Source organism: Pezoporus occidentalis, unplaced genomic scaffold, assembly GCF_034315485.1.
Source record: "Pezoporus occidentalis ecotype Australia unplaced genomic scaffold, CSIRO_AGI_Poc_V1 ctg68, whole genome shotgun sequence".
NCBI lineage: Eukaryota > Metazoa > Chordata > Aves > Psittaciformes > Psittacidae > Pezoporus > Pezoporus occidentalis.
In genome coordinates, this window is record NW_026916030.1 from 42,336 (window position 1) to 61,806 (window position 19,471).

Genomic DNA, 19,471 nt, shown 5'->3' on the forward strand with positions numbered 1-19,471 from the left:
AGGAGATGCTGCCATGGAGCGACCCAGGACAGAGTCTCGGGAGCAGTGCTGTTCCCTGCAAAATATTATCCTCCCAGGCTGCTCCCTGTGAACATGGGAACAGCCATACCCAAGGCCCTGGCTTCAGATGGCACTGCCCATCTCAAGAGACACTGAGCAGAAAGCACTGAACATGACCCTGAGCTGATGTATCAAAGGTGCACCTAACGTGCTCTTCAACCACCATCTTATATCACTGCCATCGCAGCAGCAATCACTGTGCTATTGTCACACCCCGCTTAAATCAAGTGCTTGTTATGAGCAAGGAATCAAGGCAGGGAACCACAGCCAGTTCAAAGACTGAGGGGAAAACTTTAAAAAAGCTTGTTGTTCATGGTTCTAATGGACGAGGACAGAGCCCTGGGCAGGGTTACTGGACTTCTCACTTTCTGCTGAACCCGCTCTTCTCATTTCATGCCAGACTATGGAGAGGTTTTGTCTGTTGAAGCTCAAGGGTTTGTAAAGCTAACTCCAGCTGTATTGCCATCATCAAATGTCTTTCCCTGGATTCACTGGCTTCCAGATCAACCCTGACAGCACCCGCACAAGGCAGTGGACACAGACGTCCTTCCAGACACCTGCATCAGTCTCTCTTGTTCTATGCTGTGAGATAAATTATGGCATAAGTTTATGTTCAAGTATAAACAGATCTAAATCACAAGAATGGAAAAGGCACCCAGCAGCACACATGCCCTGCGGCCTCCTAGACAGCATGACATGAAAATACGTCTCCCTCCTGCCTCCATAAATCTTCCAAAGTTATGATGCTGGCTGCTGGGGGTAGTGCAGCTCTAAGTCCAACCTTCCCCCAGCTCATCTGGCCCAGGCCCAGGCAGGCTGGCAGCCCTGAGCCCCAGTGGCTGGCACCACACAGCCTGGACACCAACAGGGCCATGACCAGCCCCTGAGCCCACCCTGACTCCCTGTTCCTCTGCAGCCCCACGTCACACCTGTACTGGGAGCTCCACCAGAGCAGCCCATGCAGGACACTGGCCCCAGTGTGGGAAGATGAAGCTGTTTAAAATACATCAGCAAGGGGAAGGTGACCTTGGTATACAGCTAAAGGCACCGGCAGCCAAGATCACTGGGCTTCTCCCCCAGCACCTCTCCTCTCCATCAAAAGCTCACAGGAACAAGGTGCTTCTATACTAGGTGAGTCCCCCTCCAACCCCGCAAGGTGCCGTAGCTGGGAACGGGAGGGACTGACAGGGCATCATGAGAAAGCTGCCAGCAGTGCTAAAGCCTTGCACCTGCTCTAAATCAACGCCCTACAGTGAAGGTACCTAGCTTGAGCCCAAGTCAGCCAATTTGTCTTTCTTCCATCTCTAGATGATGTTTCCAGCAAAATGAAAGAAAAGCTGTGGAAACTCTTCCCAGTTTGCCCACAGAGACCATCAGATCCTGGTGTTCACAGCTACATGCTGTCCTCTGGAAGTGACAGCAGTAGATGCCTCTTGAGCACACAAGCCCACTGCCCATGGGGGATAGAGAAGAAGGGTCACTACCAACGATGCTTTACACCAGATGTCCTGGGCTTTCTCCCAGGTTTTATCACCCAGCCTGCAGATCAGCCCTACCCTTGAGTGTCTTTCAGTTATGCTGACTTCGGGCTGGAGGAAAGCTCTGGGTCCAGCAGGACCAGCAGACCCCCGTACAGTCTCTCAGAAAAAGAGATTTGGCTGGGCAGTTATAAACTCCAGATGCAAACATCAAGAAAAATCAGATGCTTTAGAGATGCAATTAAATTAATAAAGAAATTTAATCATATAGGAGGATAAAATGTCCTTGGATCAATTAATGAATCATTGGCAGCTGCTATGCAACTACAGTGGAAAGTATTGCCACAACTGCACGGGGGTTTTCACTATGTTTCATGTCACATGCAGAGGATACACCCAATTTTTATGTGCGTAGAAGCAAAATTCATTTCCTTCCCATATTCAAGATTGTCAAATTCATTCATTTTTTGCCTTGCTGACCTGTGTGATATCCCCCAAAGTTCCCCCTTTGCAAACCACACATGAAGTACTGCAGTTTCGCAGAGGTCTCTAGCCAGGCTCACGCCAAGAGCCAGCCAAGCTGCTACACTGGCACATTTTAAAATTTGGCTATTTATATTCTATGCGAGCTTCCTTTTTCCTACGGCCGCCTCTCCAAGATGCTGATTGTGCATTCTGAACATGTTGGTTAAAAACCAAGGAAGCAAAAGCCAGCAGCAGGGTGGAGCCAGTGAAGTCCTGCTTAGCACCTGCACTGAATTTGCACGCTTCTCCCTTTGCAGTTGTGGAGACACTGGGTGGGACCAGGGCTGGGGGGACAAAACCCCTTGACCTGTGTCTCATGTACATGCCAGCCACCAAGAACACTGCAATGCTAAGTATGGCACTCACACCAGGATTTCCATCAAACAAAGATGAACATCTTCAAAACAGTCTTTAAAGAGCTCTGACAGACAAATGCTGGTAAATATTACTGCAACAGCTACTGCTCCCCATTGCTTGCTCTACACATCTGCTGGAGTTTTCTGCTCCTCACAGAAAAAGGGAACGTGAGTCAGGGCTCAGCCAGCACAACCACAGCCCAGCACGCAGGGGTTCGACTTGAATAACTGAGCACCACATCATAGCAGACGTCCCTTCTGCTTACTGCATCACGTTGGTAGAAGAGAGACATCCAATAGGCCCAGAGAGCTCTTGGCTCAGCTGCAATGAGATTCAGCAAAGCTTTTCTGTGAAAGCACTAGCTTTGAGCACGTTGATGGTTATGGCTGTTGTGGAAGTGGCTCAGCACCCCAGAAAGTGTGATCCAACGCATTTCAAGATGGGCACCAGAAAAGGGAAGACACAGGTAATGAACACTTGAGCATGATTTCTCCAGTTCAGTGTGCAATCCTGCTCCTCTCCATACAGCAAGAAAAAGGCCTCTCAATGGAGGGGCACAAGAAAAAGACTCATGTTTAACACAGGATCAGACACCCAATTCTTCAGAGTGGAAGCTTTTGCTGTAAGCGAACTCTCTGCAAAAGTTCATCCCTTGAAACATGAAACAGGAGGTCAGCACCTGATGGCTTGCCTGGTTTTAGGCTGCCTCTTCCAACTGCAGATAGCCTTGGGCTGCATGAGCAACCTCCCACAGTTCAAAACCTTTGTGACTACACCAGGGAGGAATTCCTACTCTCCACATTCTGGTGAATGCTCTAGTATATGGTGTGGTGTCAAACCATATCTTCATACTGAGGTTTAATAATGAGCTCTAAGAAGTAGACAAGGTTCGTGAGCCTGGATAAAGGGCTATGGTGTGAGGGATTCTCAAAGGAACCAGGCAGCAAGACTTTGTCTCTTGCTAGCTGAAGAGAGGGGAAAAATGCAAAAGCCAAATAGCAAAGCGAAATATTGGCTAGGGATCTGCATTTTTGGAAAGTGCTTTAGTTCAGTCACAAAGATGGTTTTAGTAAGACAGGAACAAAGTACAGGATTAAGCATGAGCATGACAGCACCCCTGTGTGTTACACACAGACAATCATCCAACAATTACCAGGTCTTCAGAGCTCTGATCTATGTCCTGGGTTAGCACACTAGCCTCCAAAGACACAAACCAATGAACTGTTATTGGAAAGAGGTATTAATTTCAGCACACATGGAAGAGGCAGAACTGCTTAAAGTGCTTTTACTGATGCTCCCTGGACGACAGCTGGTTTAAAGATCAAGAATTTCATGTTACTCTGTTCCCTTTCAGCTGGGCTACACGAAATGCCTGCTCTATAGTCAGGTATAACACAGCACCCAGAGTATCTCTGCACTGTGATTTCAAAGAGCCACTATCAGCCACAGAGAGAAGCAGATGCTAACCCTGTCCATGGGAAGCCGGGGACCTGCACTTCCTGGGAATTGACATTGTCGCTGGCTAACAAGAAAAGGCAGAGCTGAACCTGGGAGACATCACCAGGAGGTTCTCATTGAAGGTCTGCATTTGCACAAGTTTGAGAGGATTTGAAGAAAGCTGGGAAAGCTGGAAACAAAAAGGGGGGAGTTGGTCTTTACAGCCCTCAGACCCTTCTCATAATAAGCCCTTTCCACTGGCAAGGGGAAATAAGCCTTTACAGGAGAAAAAAAAACAAAACACCTCCACCAAGGACCATGTCCTCCATGGCTGACACAAGCCCAAGGTAACTTTCATTACACTTTTGGGAGCAGAATTTGGAACCCAAGCAACACATAGCAGTGACTTTGGGGCCTCTTTACGTAAACTGAAGTACACAACATTATGTAAAAGGAAATAGGAAAAATATCACCCCCGTCTAGTGAAAGGAAAACAGCTGCAGTTCCGTGAACCAAAGATAAAGACTACAAAAGCAGAAGTACCCTCTGTCCTACACATCCAAAATAAGCACACACAGCACAAGATTGCCTCACAGGGACTTTCAGGCAAAAAGCCCCGTGGTGGATGTTCCCCTACAGCTCCACCAGCTGGGATTGTTCCTCTGTGCCTCACCCTTGTCAGCAGTTTCCTTCCCCTGGCCGCACTCAGAAAAGCTACAGAGACTACTGAAAGCTGGCAAGGAAACTGCAAAATATCCCCTGTGCTCAGAAAAAAGAAAGGTGCCCCATGCTGGTGCCTGCTTACCGCAGCACTCCTGCTATGCCGAACACCATCCCAGCAATGACCATAGAGGCACTGGGGTGCAATGGTTTTCTCTAGCCAACATTGGCCTCAGGCAAGTTGATCTCCCATTGCCTCCTTTCTCCCTGAGCCATGTTCCTATTGCTGGTGATGGAACTCAAGTTTTCTGCCACAGCTTGGCTGCACCCAGCCCCTCCTGGGCACTGCTCCCTTCACAGAGACGTTTGGCAGACAGACATGATTCCTTTGGGTTTTCAACACTCTCCCGATCTGCCTGCCTGCCTGCTCAGAGCTGCCTCAAACCAGAACCAATTCCAACAGTGCATGAAAACATAGTGACAATGGTGGAAACACGAAAAGAATAGAAAAAGGGCCAGAAGCTAAACTGAAACCCACTGTGAAAAGGGGGTGGTTTTGGTGGGACACCAGGACAGCAGTAATAGCCAAGAGCCTGATCTCACCCCATCAGCTGCTGGGCTCTACAGCTGGGCTTTCCTGACACCCTGAGCACTTGCTCTCTGCTTCAGGTGTTTCAGCAGGGAAAGCTGCACCTGCAGAGAACAGCCCTGGAGCTGAGCATCACCCAGCATCACACACTCACAAGGAGCAGGATGGGAGAGGAATGGAACACATCATCCTGTATCTGTCTGTTGTGGGGATTTTACACCTTCTCCCTGGGGTCTGGGGCTGCCCCAGAACAACAGCAAGTTGTTCTAAGCCAGAGGGGTTAGAAACAATGTTCAAAGGCAGCCTCCTCCATCCTTGTAGCTTAGGAAGAAGAGAAAACGGCAGCTGGTTACAATGGTATCTTGTCACCTGCATGCAGTGAGTCAGTGGCTGGAGTGAGGATTAGGAGCTCAGTGACCAGGTCCAGAGATGAGACAGAGGAGATACATAGGATTCCTCACACATTTGCTTTTCTTTTGCTTTTAAAGAAAATTAAGAGCCTTCCCATATGCAGAAACGTTTTTTTTTTTCCTCTTTTTATGGTCAAGAGTTGAAGATCTGCAAAGATGCTCTGTCCCACTCTGGCCTCCAAGGGGCCTGATCCTGACCCTTATGCATGAGGTGATGTAGGTGCTGGAGGATTAGCCTTGCTAGGGGGATGGCCCAGGGAAAAGCAAACTTCATCTGTAACTGGCAGTGCCAGAGATAATGGCTTAACTCCAAACCCTGTGCTTCTTCCACCCAGGGGTATAGAAGACCACCAACACCTCTACCTAGACATTTTTTCCCTATGTGAAAACGCTACCAAAGCGGGACTTCCCTCATGTTTCCTACCGGGTGACATGCTGGGATAGGCTCCCCTCCCAGGCTGCTGAAAGTTAGAAGAAAACTGAGTGCAGCAGGTTTTGCTTCCCCTGGAGGCTGATGGAAATAAGATCCTGCTGACACAGCAGTTCTAGCTCTTGCTCCACAGTCCTTAGCTTTGTGTTCGTGATCACCTTGGTGTGTGTTCTGGCAGCATCCATGCTCAGTGCCAATGCCTACAGAGTCAGGCTTGCATACAAGGGACACAGCTGGCCTTGGCTTACAGAGCAACAGCTCCACTAAACTCACCCAGAGCCTGGAGAGTAATTGCTGGAAACCAGAGCAACATGCCTGATGAAAACCAGTGCATAAAAAAATAATACATATTGCTCTGTAAGGTTAAATAAAGATTGAGTGTCTCATAGTAAGTAATTTCTGCTCAGAACAAAGGTCTATATTTCACCAAGATAGAACAGAAAAATCTGAAAAACCCCACAACAGAAACAAGTTCAAAAATGGACTATTTGTGTGTGTGTAATAAGTCACATGCAATATGACAGCTATATAGTGCCTTGTTCAAACACGAACAAAAGCAGGCTATGTGTCCCAAAGAGGACACAGTTCAAGTGTATCTGGTCTAAAGTTACTCTACGGATTCCACTGCTGAAACAGGGCACTCCTGCACCATCTGTGTTATTTCTGCAGCAAAAAGTGCTGTATGTATTTGGAAAGGGAAGGCAATTAGGTTGGCATTCAGAGCTGAGGTACCCTTAAACTGATCAAATGGTCACTCCTGAGATGTCAGTTACATCTCAACACATTAACCACAAGAGAGATTTGTTCCTTTTTGCAGCTTCAGGGCAGCGCTTGTCCTTCTCATGTCTTGGCATCTGCAAGCTAACAAATTCATCTATCTCAAAAGTCAAGCCTTTGCAACCTCAGACACCTAAAGCCTCAAGTGAATACTCTCCTGCTCTCAGCCCGTAGCCCAGGTGCCAGTCCAGACAGACAAAAAAAAAATAATTTGAAGAAGTTTCAGCTGCTCTAAAACAGCTTTTTTTGTAAAACCTTCTCTTTGCCCCAGCATGTACAAGACCTGCATGACTGAAGCGCACGTCGGCAGCGCAAGCAAGGCACACAGGATATGCAGAACGGGCAAAGCAGCAAGCATGGCACCAGCAACTGCCAGACCCAGCCCCAGGAGGCAGCTTGCAGCCCCCCATGCCATGCTGACCCACCCCAACGGCCCCACACCGACATTCCCAGGGAGTTCCACCACGCGCTGTTCCCAAGCAGCCTGGATAAGCTGTAAGCAGCTGCCTACGCAGTAACTCACCTGCTGCAGCTCCCAGAGGGAAAAAGAAAACAACGTCCTGTCTTTCTGTAATTTTGAAGGTGTGCAGGTTGCAGTGGACAAATTGGAGCCTGTCCAAAACCCATAGCCCTGCCTGGCTGCAGTCTGCCTTACGGTAACTGTGCCATCACCGTCTGTTTCAATTTGAACAAGGTTAATTTCAGTTTAGCTCAGACACATAGATAAACTGAACCAAAATAAGCCCTGGTGAAACTTAGTGTCCACCCATGTGTTTACACTGCCTTAAGTCAACTTAAATTCCCTCCATTCAAGCTGCTGTGACTGAAGTATGGGCAAAGTCCTCTTGGGCCTCCCCTCCTTAAAACCCCAAGCCCCTGCCTGTCCAGAAGAGGATGCCCAGGGAGCTATGGATGCCCCTGACCCAGAGCAGGGCAGGCTCAGGCATCTCCCAGCCTGTCTCAATGGCACCACTGGAGAGGGGCTCACAGAGCTGGTGGCAGAGGAATGGCCTCGTTGGAAGGCTCGCTCTTTGTGTACATGTCTGCATCAGGGTGACCCAGTAAACAGCTGAAGCAGAGAAAATGCAGAAACAATCCAGTGCTGGGAGGCAGCGAGGGGTTGTGGTGAAGGGAAGGAAGGAATAAATGAAAGCCTTTGTTCTCTGGTCGTGCCCCTCATGCCTGACTCCCACCCCAGGCAGGATGACGTAGGATGCCTCCATTTGCTGCCAGCATGCTTCATGGAAGTCTGGGCAGAGCCTGTCTCATCTCAGCCTCCTCTTGACACCTGCAGCCCCAGCATGTCCCACCACATCCCAGCTGCAGGTCTTAGCTCATCCCCTTCGCTCTGGGAAGGGCTGGGAGAGATCCTTCTCCTCCACCACTTGTTTCTCTCCCTGGGGCTGCTGTCAGAAGCTGGAAGGGGGGAACAGCAAAGCTTCTTTTGCTTTGCAATCAAGAAAATTCCACCTTCTGAGCATTACTTAAATAGGTGTCAACGAGGCAGGAGGTGCTATATAGGAAGGTACAGGGACAAGAGTCAATAAACTGACACCTGGGGCACCTGCAGGCAGGATGCTCAGTCAACTAAGTCCGATTTCCACAGCTAAAGCAACTGAGAGCTTAAGTTTAATTTGCACCTTTAGGGAGAAAATAAATGCAAAAAAAAACAAACCCAAAACCACTCTAGCTGTTGTTAAGTGCCTGGACACACACCTGAAGAGCCCAAGCAGTGAGGTTTGGAGGTGGGCCTTGCCCTGAGCACTGGGTGTGCCAGATCCTGCACATGGAGAGGGCTGAGAGCACCTACAGTATGAGGAACGTGGTTGTCCAAGCAGGGTGGTGGGATAAATTTCCTACCTGGACCCTCTGCCTTGTACTTGCAGGTGCGGGTCCTGCCACGGACCATGTCTGAACATCAGCCAGCGCAAGACCTGCAGGTTGCCAATCTTCCATCAAGTACTAGCCAAACACTGGAGGGTGGTAGGGGGACAGGAGGCAGCTCTCCGCATGGTTGCTCCACTTTCCCACTTACTCTGACTCAGCACAGACTTTGGGGATTGTTTTCTCCCACTGCTTAAGACACAACCCTTTGCCAGTGATGGCTGATGACAAGGGTGTAGCAGAGCCTGAAGCACACCTGCATCTGCGCAATGACACTGGGATTTCAACCTGGCGCTGCTCACTGTAGGCATTTGCAGGCAAGCATACTCTCATGTTACTAGAGCTGTTCCATGGCAGGTAAAACACCACACAAGTAAGCCTGTTCCTCGTAGCCATGTCACTTTGGCAAGCCAGTACAGGCACGCTCCAGCCCTGATTCATCTGTTCCTGACGCATTCATCCCCTGGGATTACAAGCCACAGGTGAGCATTCCTGCAGCTTGGACTCCTATTTAAAATTATTTGGGGGGGACAAACCCTTGGATACCCAAAAAAGCTGATGCGCAGAATGACCATGGGCAGCATCCGTGTGAAGAGAGCAGAGGTGCCCACCTTCCTTCTGTGGCTCCTTTCCTTTGCCATTGCCTGCCCTAAGACAGGTCAAGCCTCAAACAGCCCCATCCTCCCAGAGCTGAGTTTTGCTGAGGAACATTCTGAAATCCATAGGAATGAGCACTGGGACAGATGGAGTTTGTGGGATACCCTCCTCCTCAAGAAGTGCCTCAAGGATTGTTTGTTATGACACTGGCATGAGGCATAGCTATGTTCTGAGTCAGCCCAGCATGCTGCAAGGGAGGGACCAGCCGGCCCGTCTTAATGCCAGTTCTCACTGTTGCAACTCAGTCCGAATCTAGTAAACCACTAGGTTTGTTGTATAGAAACCCAGTAATCATAGTGATGGTCACCAGCAATGGTCACTGCTGCCACATTGCTCAGCACTGGGATCTGGCCAAAGGGTCCTGACCAGCAGAACTGCAGCTGGGACCAAATACCCCTCCATGTGCTGGGCTGCATTCCCAGAGCATGAGCAGCAGGTCAGGGAGGGGATTCTCCCCCTCTGCTGTGCTCTGGGGAGACCCCCCTGCAGTCCTGGTCCAGCTCTGGGGCAACAGCACAAGAGGGGCCTGGAGCTGCTGCAGCAAGTCCAGAGGAGGCAATGGAGATGCTGCGAGGGCTGGAGCAGCTCTGCTCTGCAGCCAGGCTGAGAGAGCTGGGCTGGGTCAGCCTGGAGAAGAGAAGGCTCCTGAAGGGGAGACCTTAGAGCAGCTCCAGTGCCTAAAGGGGCTGCAGGAAACCTGGAGAGGGGCTTGGGACAAGGGCCTGCAGGGACAGGCCAAGGGGAATGGCTTTAACCTGCCTGAGGGGAGACTGAGATGAGCTCTTAGGCAGAAGCTCTTCCCTGTGAGGGTGCTGAGGTGCTGGCACAGGGTGCCCAGAGAAGCTGCGGCTGCCCCATCCCTGGCAGTGTTCAAGGCCAGGTTGGACACAGGGGCTTGGAGCAAGCTGCTCCAGTGGAAGGGGTCCCTGCCTGTGGCAGGGGTCAGAGCTGGATGAGCTTTAAGGTCCCTTCCAAGCCAAACCAGTCTGGGATTCTACAAAAAAGCAATGTTTGTAAAAAAGCTGGGCTATTTGAAGATGATACACCAGATCAAGCATTTGCCTTACCTTGAAAAATCTGCAGTGATTGTTGGGGTCACAGCATGGGAGGAATGGGGGTGACACCATCAGCCCCACTTCACACCTCCTACACTTCCCAGTTCCTGTAGCTCACCAGCTTTGCTGCTGCTCTGATGCACAGAGCCTTTCAGGCAAGTATCTTTGAACAAAAACCCTACGGTTTTTGCCTAAACTGGAAGGTGAGGTCCCAAGCCCCCAACCATTTGAAGGTGTGCACTTCATAATCCTTGTCCGCTTCTCACTGCTGAGTTTTCACCCTGCCAGTCTCAGGCAACATGCTTTGCTTTACCCAGCTTCGCTAAATGATGGTTTCCTGAAGTGAGTTCCAACTCTAAGAGGTAAACCCAAACTAAACAAATCATTTTACAAACAAAAACACGAGCTGAAGCAGGAGCCTAGGGCAGGTTCTCAGCTTGCAAGTCTCCATGGAGACCTGAGCACCGCAAAGAGCAGGGAAAGGTTGCATGGTTTTCCTCCAGCACATGAAAAGAAGTTCTGGTAAGACAGGTAGCAAACCCTTTGAAAAGCAGGTTTCCACAGGGGCCCTCAGCTCAACTGCTGTTAGTTGAAGTGTGGTTACATGAAGGAAAAGCTGTTCTAAAAGTAATGCTTCAGCATTCCAGGTGAAGTTCCCTCCGATGAGTTTCCTCCCCAGTTAGCTCTGTTTGCAAGTTAAAAGAACTTTCTCCTCCCCTGTCAGCTACAAGGACTCAGCTGGTGCCTAGCAGCCGGAGCCATCTCTGTCCTGCCTCCACCAAGCCCGGGCTTGCCAGGTAGCTTAGCCCTGCTGCACGGCCACCCAGCACACCACATGCACAGTGGAAAGACGCCTTCCCCACTGCAGTGCTTCTGACAGCAGGGCTCATCAAAATACCAACTGTGTTTGGAAACAAACACACTCCTGTCCAACTGTGCAACGGACATGGACATGCATGTGCTTATCTCCACTGGCATTTAACTGTCACATAACTACTCACCCTCAGGTATGTTAGAGAAATTCTCAGCAGTTACCTAATGTAAAAGTGCTGTCCTATAAGAACCTGTACCAACAGGGCCCCAGGAATGTAACCAAAACCTGTAGAAATTATTTTATGTAACATCATAAAAAACAAAACAAACAAATTCAGGTGGAGAGAGACAGAGGGTTTAGTTTAGGCAGACCCTCCACTGCATCGAAGGAGACAGGTGTTTGCTCACTGCAGCCCACATGAAGGTCCATGCTGAGATTTAGGAAAGGACTTTCCTGTCACTTCTGGAAGAGCTGTTTCCAGGTGTTAAGAGAACAAAAGGCCCATCCACAAAAGCTCTTCTTCAAACACCAGCTTATATGTGAGCAAAGCTACCCCTGTGCTAAGCTGAAGCGCCTGCTCGGGAGTGGGCTCACGGTGCAGCACTCTCACACCTCTGTCCTTGCTCCAAACCCCTTCTGGTGTTTCTATTCAGATGGCCAACTCACAAGGCAGAACCCTCGGGAGCAGCTGGGACTACTCCATGCCAGACCTCAGCACCTCCCTAATGACTCAGGAGCAAAGTCCAAATACATCTTTATTGGAGGCCCATTAGGCCAGGTGGGCTGGGGCTGCTGTGGTGTGGGGTGAGTCCCTGCACAGGGACAGGAATGAGACAAGTAGCCAAAGTAGCCAAACAGCTCAATCCTTCCCTGCTGCCAGTTTCCTAAGCTCCAGCCAGGGACCATGATGTATTTTCAGTGTGATGGGGAATAGGTCTCCCTGGGCATCATGTCTTTCCTTGCAGAAGCCCCCATGCTAGCCTCACCTCCAGATGCTGCAGCAGAACGAAGTATAACAGACCCCTGCAGCAAAGGCCACACATTTTGGGCAGGCCATGAATGCTGCCATTGTGTCCAACCCAGCACCACACCATGGGATGAACAAATTAATCTACGGAAGCTACGAGTCCTGCAACTCAACTCTTTCTCCCCAGTGCCCAAGTAATGCTTCAATGCTCACCCAGACCCCACAGATGCCATCCCACAAAGCAATGCACAAACTCTGACCCACCATGGGCTGCGCTAGAGCCTCCTGTGCCCCCTGCAAGCAGCTTAGCTAGCTTTGCATCCAAATCCTGCTCCTTAGCAACAACATTCCCTCCCGGCCCTTGCTGAGTCCATGGGAAATGGAAGAAATATTTGAGAACTGAAACAGCCCTGCTGCATGTATATATTTAAATAAAAGGCACGCATCTGCTTGAAAGCCAGTCACCTGGCAGCTCTGGAGATAACGGCATTAGAGAAAGTACAAGCAGGGGATATGCAGACATTAAATGTGGTCTAGAGTGACCTAAATAAGTTCATTGCTCCTTCAGTTACACATCCCTTGGGGGCAGAGTGTCTGACAATTAAAAAGCCAGAAAGGGTGATGAAGGAGCTGCTAGTGGTGAGCCCTTCCTATGGCTGGATGAGCTCAGGTGGCCCGAAAACTAGGCTGTGCTATGCCCTAACGGGGGGGGTGGTGACAGCCAACCCCCCAGCTCCAGAACAGGGGTGACAGCTCAGCTCTGTCCTCACAGGCACAGCCAGCCCGATGCCCATTTTGCAGCCCAAACCCAGGAACAGGGAAGTGTGGAAATTCTCCAATTCACAGCAGCCTCCAAGTAACACGATTCTTACACAGACACATTTAGAAGCCTCTCTCCAACTTCTCTCTAATCATATCAAATAGTAATAAGAAAAATCCCTCCTACTCCTGTTACTCCCACCCTGCAGCAGCCACCAACAATCAGCATCTCAGCCTGCTCCCAGCCTCATCACCAACTCCAAACCTTTCTGGAAGGCAGCCAGAAGGTGGGTCCCCATCCAAGAGATACCAGCAGATGATGTTCATCTGGCAAATTGCAAGGAACATATCAGGTTGTGCCTGGGGGAGGAGAACAGACTAGGAGAAAATCTTCTTCCAAAGGCACTACAGAAAGGCAAAAGAAAATGGCTTTTAAGAGATATCTTTGCCCCTTCCTTGCCTCCTTCCCAGCTGCAAAGAACAAGCACTGACCTCCAAGGCATTGAGGCTGAGCAATTCCAGTTTTCGAGGATGTGTTTGGCAACTAAAAATCTCCTAATTGTTCAGAAGACAAATAAAGCCAGAATACAAGGACACAAGGTTTTTTGAATGCGTCAGCCCAGCCACTTGTCTCAAGGTTCAGTAACATCAGCCTCATAGGAATTTTGGTCTGTGTCTTCTGCAGTGATGTTTATGGCATGCTTGTCCAGCAAGGACAAGGACAGCCAACAAATTCCCTTTGTGGCTACTGCTGGAAAGGAAGGATTAACACTTCCTGCTGATTTGGGATGGAGTGGAACTGGAAAGGTCAAAGCAGAAGGTCTGAAAAGCTGCTCTGTCAACCCTTTGCTTAAGACGGTTTAAATTTTCCGTTCCCCATGGTCAAAATCATGGCAAGAACACTTGGAAGCACACGGCCACCAGACCTTGAGTAGGACCCCAAAGCGATCCCAGGATTATCAATACTGTTGCTGTGGGGCACAGGCAAAGGTCTGCCCTGCTGACATTTGCAGGGCTCAGCCAAGGAATAGAAAATGAGATCCACATTCCCTGCAAATTGCCCAGCAGCTTTCCAGAGATCCTCTGTTCCCTGTGGGACCAGACTAGCCACCCCATAAGCTGGCACAGCTCTGCCAGGAACAGTTCCATCCTAGTGCAGGGGCCATTCCAAGCCTGGGAAGTAGAGCTCCCTTTGGTGGAGGCAGCAGCCCCAGGCTCCCATGGAGCACCCAGCACTGCTGAGGGGCACCCAGTGGGACTCACCCAAACACTGAGGATCTCAGGAGATATTCAAATAATCTGCCTTCTCCTCCCACCAAGCACCTTGCAGTCTCTCTACCTAAGGATTATAACCACACCCGGCTGCTGCCACAGTAGTTGTCACAACACTGATACCTTTTTTCCCTTCCACAGTCATGCCCTCCAATGCCAACCAGCCCAATGTGTCCAGTGGGGATTAGTGAGCAACACGCAGGCCCTTGCATGGGAGGCTGCTCGAGGCGAGCAGCTCTTCAAGCACCTTAAAGCCCCCCAGGAGGCAGAGGGTCACCATACACCACTCTGGGATACATCTTTTCTTGCCATCACTTGCAAATGGATGGTACAGAGAAGGGAGGAATTTGTCTGCAAGTTGTTCAGGGCTGCAAAGAAAGCCCAAGCGATCAGATGCTGTGGCTCTGCTCTGACCATTACAAGGCACAGACCCATGCACAGCCCAGGACAGGAATGTGGGCAAAGACAGCTTCAGAGGAGGTCTGCTGGGCAATCATCTCTCTCCACTGTGCTCAGAAGTGGGGACCATGCAAAGCCTCCTTCAGCCCCCATCACCCAAGATGCTGCCAACCCTTCTCCTGAGCTCCAGAGCATCCTTTGGCCAGAGTGCATGGGCAGCTCACACATGCCAGGTACCTCTGGGGTGAGAGGAGCAGCAAGCTGCATCAGCTCCTCCCCGCTTCTCTTGCTCTCCTTGCCAAAAGTGCAGCCCCTCAGCCTCCCGGAGTGCTGTGGGCCAGAGAGGCTGGACTTCCTGCCAGGCATAACACAAACCAGACGATTTACTCTAAACCATGTCAGTACACCCACCCCCAGGAGAGAGGAGGAGGGAAGGGAAAGGAAGCTGGCTGGAGGTTTGATGAACTCTCAGCAGAGCTGATGAGCTCCTTCCACCCAGCCAGAGGCGTATGATACAGCCAGAGCCTGAGATAATCCCTTCCCATCTATGGCTGACAAGCTTTTCAAGCTTAGGTTATGGGATAGAGTATTTAGTGCTGGGAGAAGGAGCCATCACCTACTGAAATGCTGGCTGCCCTGTGTGGGTAGCTACACAGTAACCCAAAAGGTTTTAAGTGCAGATCCCCCCCCCCTCCACCGCCCCACTCCAGCAGGAAGTATCCAGAGCAGAGAAGCACATCTGCAGCTGGCTCTAAATCCCAGCAAAGCCAGATTTGCTGACCCTTGCTGATATTAACCCCTGCACCACCAGCAAGCTGTGCAGGGCTCAGACACTGCATGAAAGCACCGCCTCAAATGCCAAAACCTTTCTCCAGCTGAGTGTCTCTTAACACCCCCTTTGCTCACAATCAATGACATTCCTGGCACGCCAAAGATGATCATCGATTACTAATAAAACAAAGCACAGCTCTGACTCAGATTGTTTCAGGTCCCTCCACCCACACCTGCGGCCAACAAACCGCTCAGGCTGAGACCCCTCGGGGACAGGCTGACTCTGAACCGCTGCAGGTTGAACCCAACGAAGCATGAATATTTTGCATCCTCCAGCAAAGTTGTCCCAATACCCGTAACCTTCCCAGAGGACACTTTTGTGCTTTAGACAAGCCTAAAGCCTTTACAAGCATCTCAGACCCGAGCAGTCTCAAATAAAATATTAAAAGCCCCCAGTTTTTGCAATCTTACCCCTTCTCTGCTGTCTTGAGAGAAAGCATCTCAAGCATCTCTTAAGTGAAAGCAGAAAGCCTGGCAGCCTGCCCGCCAGTCAATGGCACAGGGACGCACAGCAAAAAGAGCCAAGCAGGGGCACCCATTTATTACACGAAATGAAACAGCGCTATGCGCGCCCCATAACCACCCCCTGATCAGACTCGGTGCCAGCTTTGCCCACGCTGCCAGTGAGGAGGAGAAACACAAACTAGAGGGGACTGTGTGCCGGGTCCTGCTCCGTGTGCTCCCCCGGCTCCCCCCACCAACCACCCCGCTCTCCGCGCTCACCTCCAGCGGCGGCAAGTCGGGGTCGAGCTGGGTAAAGCTGTGCAGCACCACGGGACTGCTCTCGCCGGCCACTTCCAGCTTCACGCCTCCCCAGAGGCTCCGCACTCGCCGGCAGCCCTCGAACATCCTCTCGGGGACGGGCGCGGCGGCATGGTGCGGCGGGGCGCGGCGGTGGCGGCGGCTCACCATGGGCCCCGCCGCATCCCCGGCTCCGCGCTCTGCCGCCGGCCCCGCCAGCGCCCACGGGCTGCCCGAGGCCACCGGGCAGGGAGGGCTGCAGCGGGCAGATCGGCGGGGTAGGGGCAACGGGAGCGCCCGCAGCCGGCCCCGAGCAGCCGGATGTCACCGCGAGGCCGGGACGGAGCCGACCAGGCTGCAAACCCAGGCGCTGGATTTCCTCCCGCAGCCTCCGCCCGCCCGGGGGCCGGCCAGACTCGGACCGGCCCCCGCGGGGTGGGGGAGTGGGGGGGACGGGGGAGGACGGACACGGGGCGGGGGAAGGAGCGAGGGAGGTTGGGGAAAATACCGAGCTCACGGAAACGCGAGCAGCGGCGACGCGCCCAGAGGAGCGAAGCTTGGGGGCTTGCGCGCCGGGGGTTAACTAGGCTGGCAGGGAGCAAAGCTATACTGGTGGCAGCGGCTTTGGGAGAGGATCCTGGCATCACCAGATGCTGGTACAGCACCTAGGTCTGGAGTTCACACACACCACCCAAAGAAAAAGTATTAAAGTCAAGTGCATGAATATTCATAACGTGGTTTTGCCTGAACAGACAAGTTTTAACTCACCACCTGAGCTGAGCCCCCACGAACAGTGCTGTGTGTGTTCAGAGCCCTGCCCAGTCTTTCTCCGTCCACAGCTGCACTTTATGTGCGCCGCAGTCATTACCCCACAGGCAGTGTCCCCAGGGAGATGAAGGGATGTGACCAAGGCCCCTGCAGCCCGTACTTGGCCCCAGCGTGTGAAAACGGACCACTGCAGGACCAGGAACTCTGCACTCAGCCCAGCAGGGACTCGGGGAAAAAGAAATGGGCCCAGGGGACAGCATGGCTTCAGATCCCACTGATTTAATGAGGCTCTAAGCCTCCAAAATGATGCTGAAACCCTGCAACATGAATTTGCTTTCAGAGGCAAAGAGAAATGGGAAAAACTATCATTCATTAGCCCCCTGTGCTGAGTGCAGCACACTCCCATCCTCCCCTGGCTGTTCCCCTTCTCTCCTCATATGCTGCTGATAAAATGTGTCACAGGGTTCAGAGCAGTTGCTCCTAACAACACCAAAACCCAAACTTCTGCTCCTCGGCTCTCTGCGCAGCTGAAATAACATCAGCCTCCCAGGACCTTCCTGCCCCTGGCTTTATTTCCAGTGAGAACATGAAGCTGAGGTTTGCCCATCGAGCTCTGCTGAGGGCACCAACAGCTCCTGCTGGGGGAGGAAAGGATTAACAAAGCTGCCAGGGATGCAATACCTTCAAACTCTAAAGTTTACCAGGCAGGATGATGAGCAAAGACAAGGCGAGCTATTGTCCTGCTTATCAGGAGCTGCAGCAGGCCAAGGGGACTTTCTGGGACATCCTGGGAAAGGGCATCCAGCACTGCACCATGGCCTTGTCCTGCGCCAGGCAGCCCAGCACTTTCCGGATGCTCTCCTGGGGGCGTTGCGAATTTTTAATGCTGCCTGGGCACAGGGAGGTAGCCCTAATCCCTGCCCAAAATTACCTGGCCAGGTCACCTCACACAGCCAGTCAGGTCCCGAGCTCCCTGCTGCAAAAACAATGCGAGAAAGCTCTGCACAGGTGTCCTTCAGCCCACTGGCACGTCATGCAGAAACTGTGTGACACTGCAAGATGTGCTATGAAATGAGACCAGTGGTGTGCACCATTTCATCCAGTACATGCAGAACCTGGAGGTAGTGCCTGGTTCCCTCACAGAAATCAGTGTTTGTAGGATCTTTGGGAGGGAGACTGTACTTTTCTTTGGTGTTGATCTCTTAGGGCAGTATAATCATGGCCCACCACTGGAACTGCTTGGCACTGCTCAAGTACACATAATAAACAACAGTACTACTCATTTTCAGTTGGCAAAACCCTTAAAAACCCTCCAGCTTTATCTGACCTCTATGGAAAAATGCATCTCTGATAGGCAATTTTCACTGGTCCCCTAGTTGACCACTAAAGATGGTTGCAGGGGAGAAACACTTCTGATAATGGATAATAAATAATATAAAGCAGGAAGGGTTTAAAAATAGCCCGACAGTTTCCTTTCTTCTCTCCTGGGAACCTTCTGGGTCTGAAAAGCAAAACACTCAAAGCAGGGTCAGGAGCCCAAGTTCAGGATGTTTGCTCAGCATAGCTAACCCCAAACACTCAGCTGTCAGGGGCCAGACTCTTGAAAAGAGTGAGACTCAAAGCAAGTAACTTTTCAGGGCTTCTGATTTGCCTGTAAGCATAGAGCCGAAAGAGAACACACAGAATCACACCCTCAGAACTCTCCCCTACACTCCTGAAGATGTAGAAATTGTTGAAAAAGTATTTACACGCACGTGACTCCAGGAGCAAGGGACCTAAGGAAATGGTCAATGATCGAGTGACAAAGAAAATACCATCATTGACTTATACTTGACAAACTCAGCAAAACCATTTCACGACACACTGTTTTTTGCACTGACATCAGCTGTGTATGTCCCATTGACTTCAGCAGGCCCAAGAACTGGGTGCTCCAGGAAACCCCTTACTTTGTTTCTTTCTGCCACTGTAAAATCAGCACTTGGCTGAGTAAATGCAAACCTATACAGCCAACACCCGAGCATCTACAGGCCACTAATCTGTGCTCCTCTGCCAGTTTTGTGGAGTGGGTACCACAGAGAGGCTTTTGCAAACACAAAGCCAGCCTCCTGGTTTAGCTCAATGCATTTGGGTCAGGAACCACAGATTCAGACCTTTTGTTTCTTAATAACCAGGCTCAATGACCTCGAGTCAATTCTCCCCAGCTCGTACAAGCTCACACACATGGCCTGTGAGCATCCTCCTCAGTTCTACTCTCCACCCCTCCCAGCAACTGCTCTCCTTTACTTTCATCTCACTGTTTCACTTCCAGGAAGGGCTTTTCAATGTATTTCCTACAGGACAAAACTTGTTGCCCAGTTCCCGTGCTCGGTATTGCTGGTTGGGTGTGTTTGATATTGGTTTTCCTTTTTCCATGAGGCCACAGGCTGAGTGAGCAAGACTGCCCAGCCCAAAGCATCAGTCTGAAACACTTTCACAGGGGTTGCTGCCTCCCACATGGCATCAGTCTGCCTGCAAACACCCCCAAAGCCTTGCCACTGTCCCAAGGGAGCGCACTGGCACCACGTTGCAAAACCTGTGTTTCCTTTGAAGCCTCAGTGAGCC

The 19,471-nt window shown here is 51.0% G+C and overlaps 1 protein-coding gene across 5 annotated transcripts in view; it reads right to left on the reverse strand.

The window, feature by feature from the left end:
* Positions 1-19,471, reverse strand: part of RALGDS (ral guanine nucleotide dissociation stimulator) — a 55,894-nt gene that overhangs the window by 8,928 nt on the left and 27,495 nt on the right. For 2 of the 5 annotated variants that reach the window (XM_062641088.1, XM_062641085.1), the window contains exon 1: positions 16,085-16,474. The exons of 2 other annotated variants lie outside the window; for them this stretch is intronic. In XM_062641088.1, the coding sequence (XP_062497072.1) occupies positions 16,085-16,273 (189 nt within the window). In that variant the 5' untranslated portion in view covers positions 16,274-16,474. Of the gene's footprint in view, positions 1-16,084; positions 16,476-19,471 lie in introns of those variants that run through there. One more of the 5 variants, XM_062641086.1, reaches the window with a different exon arrangement.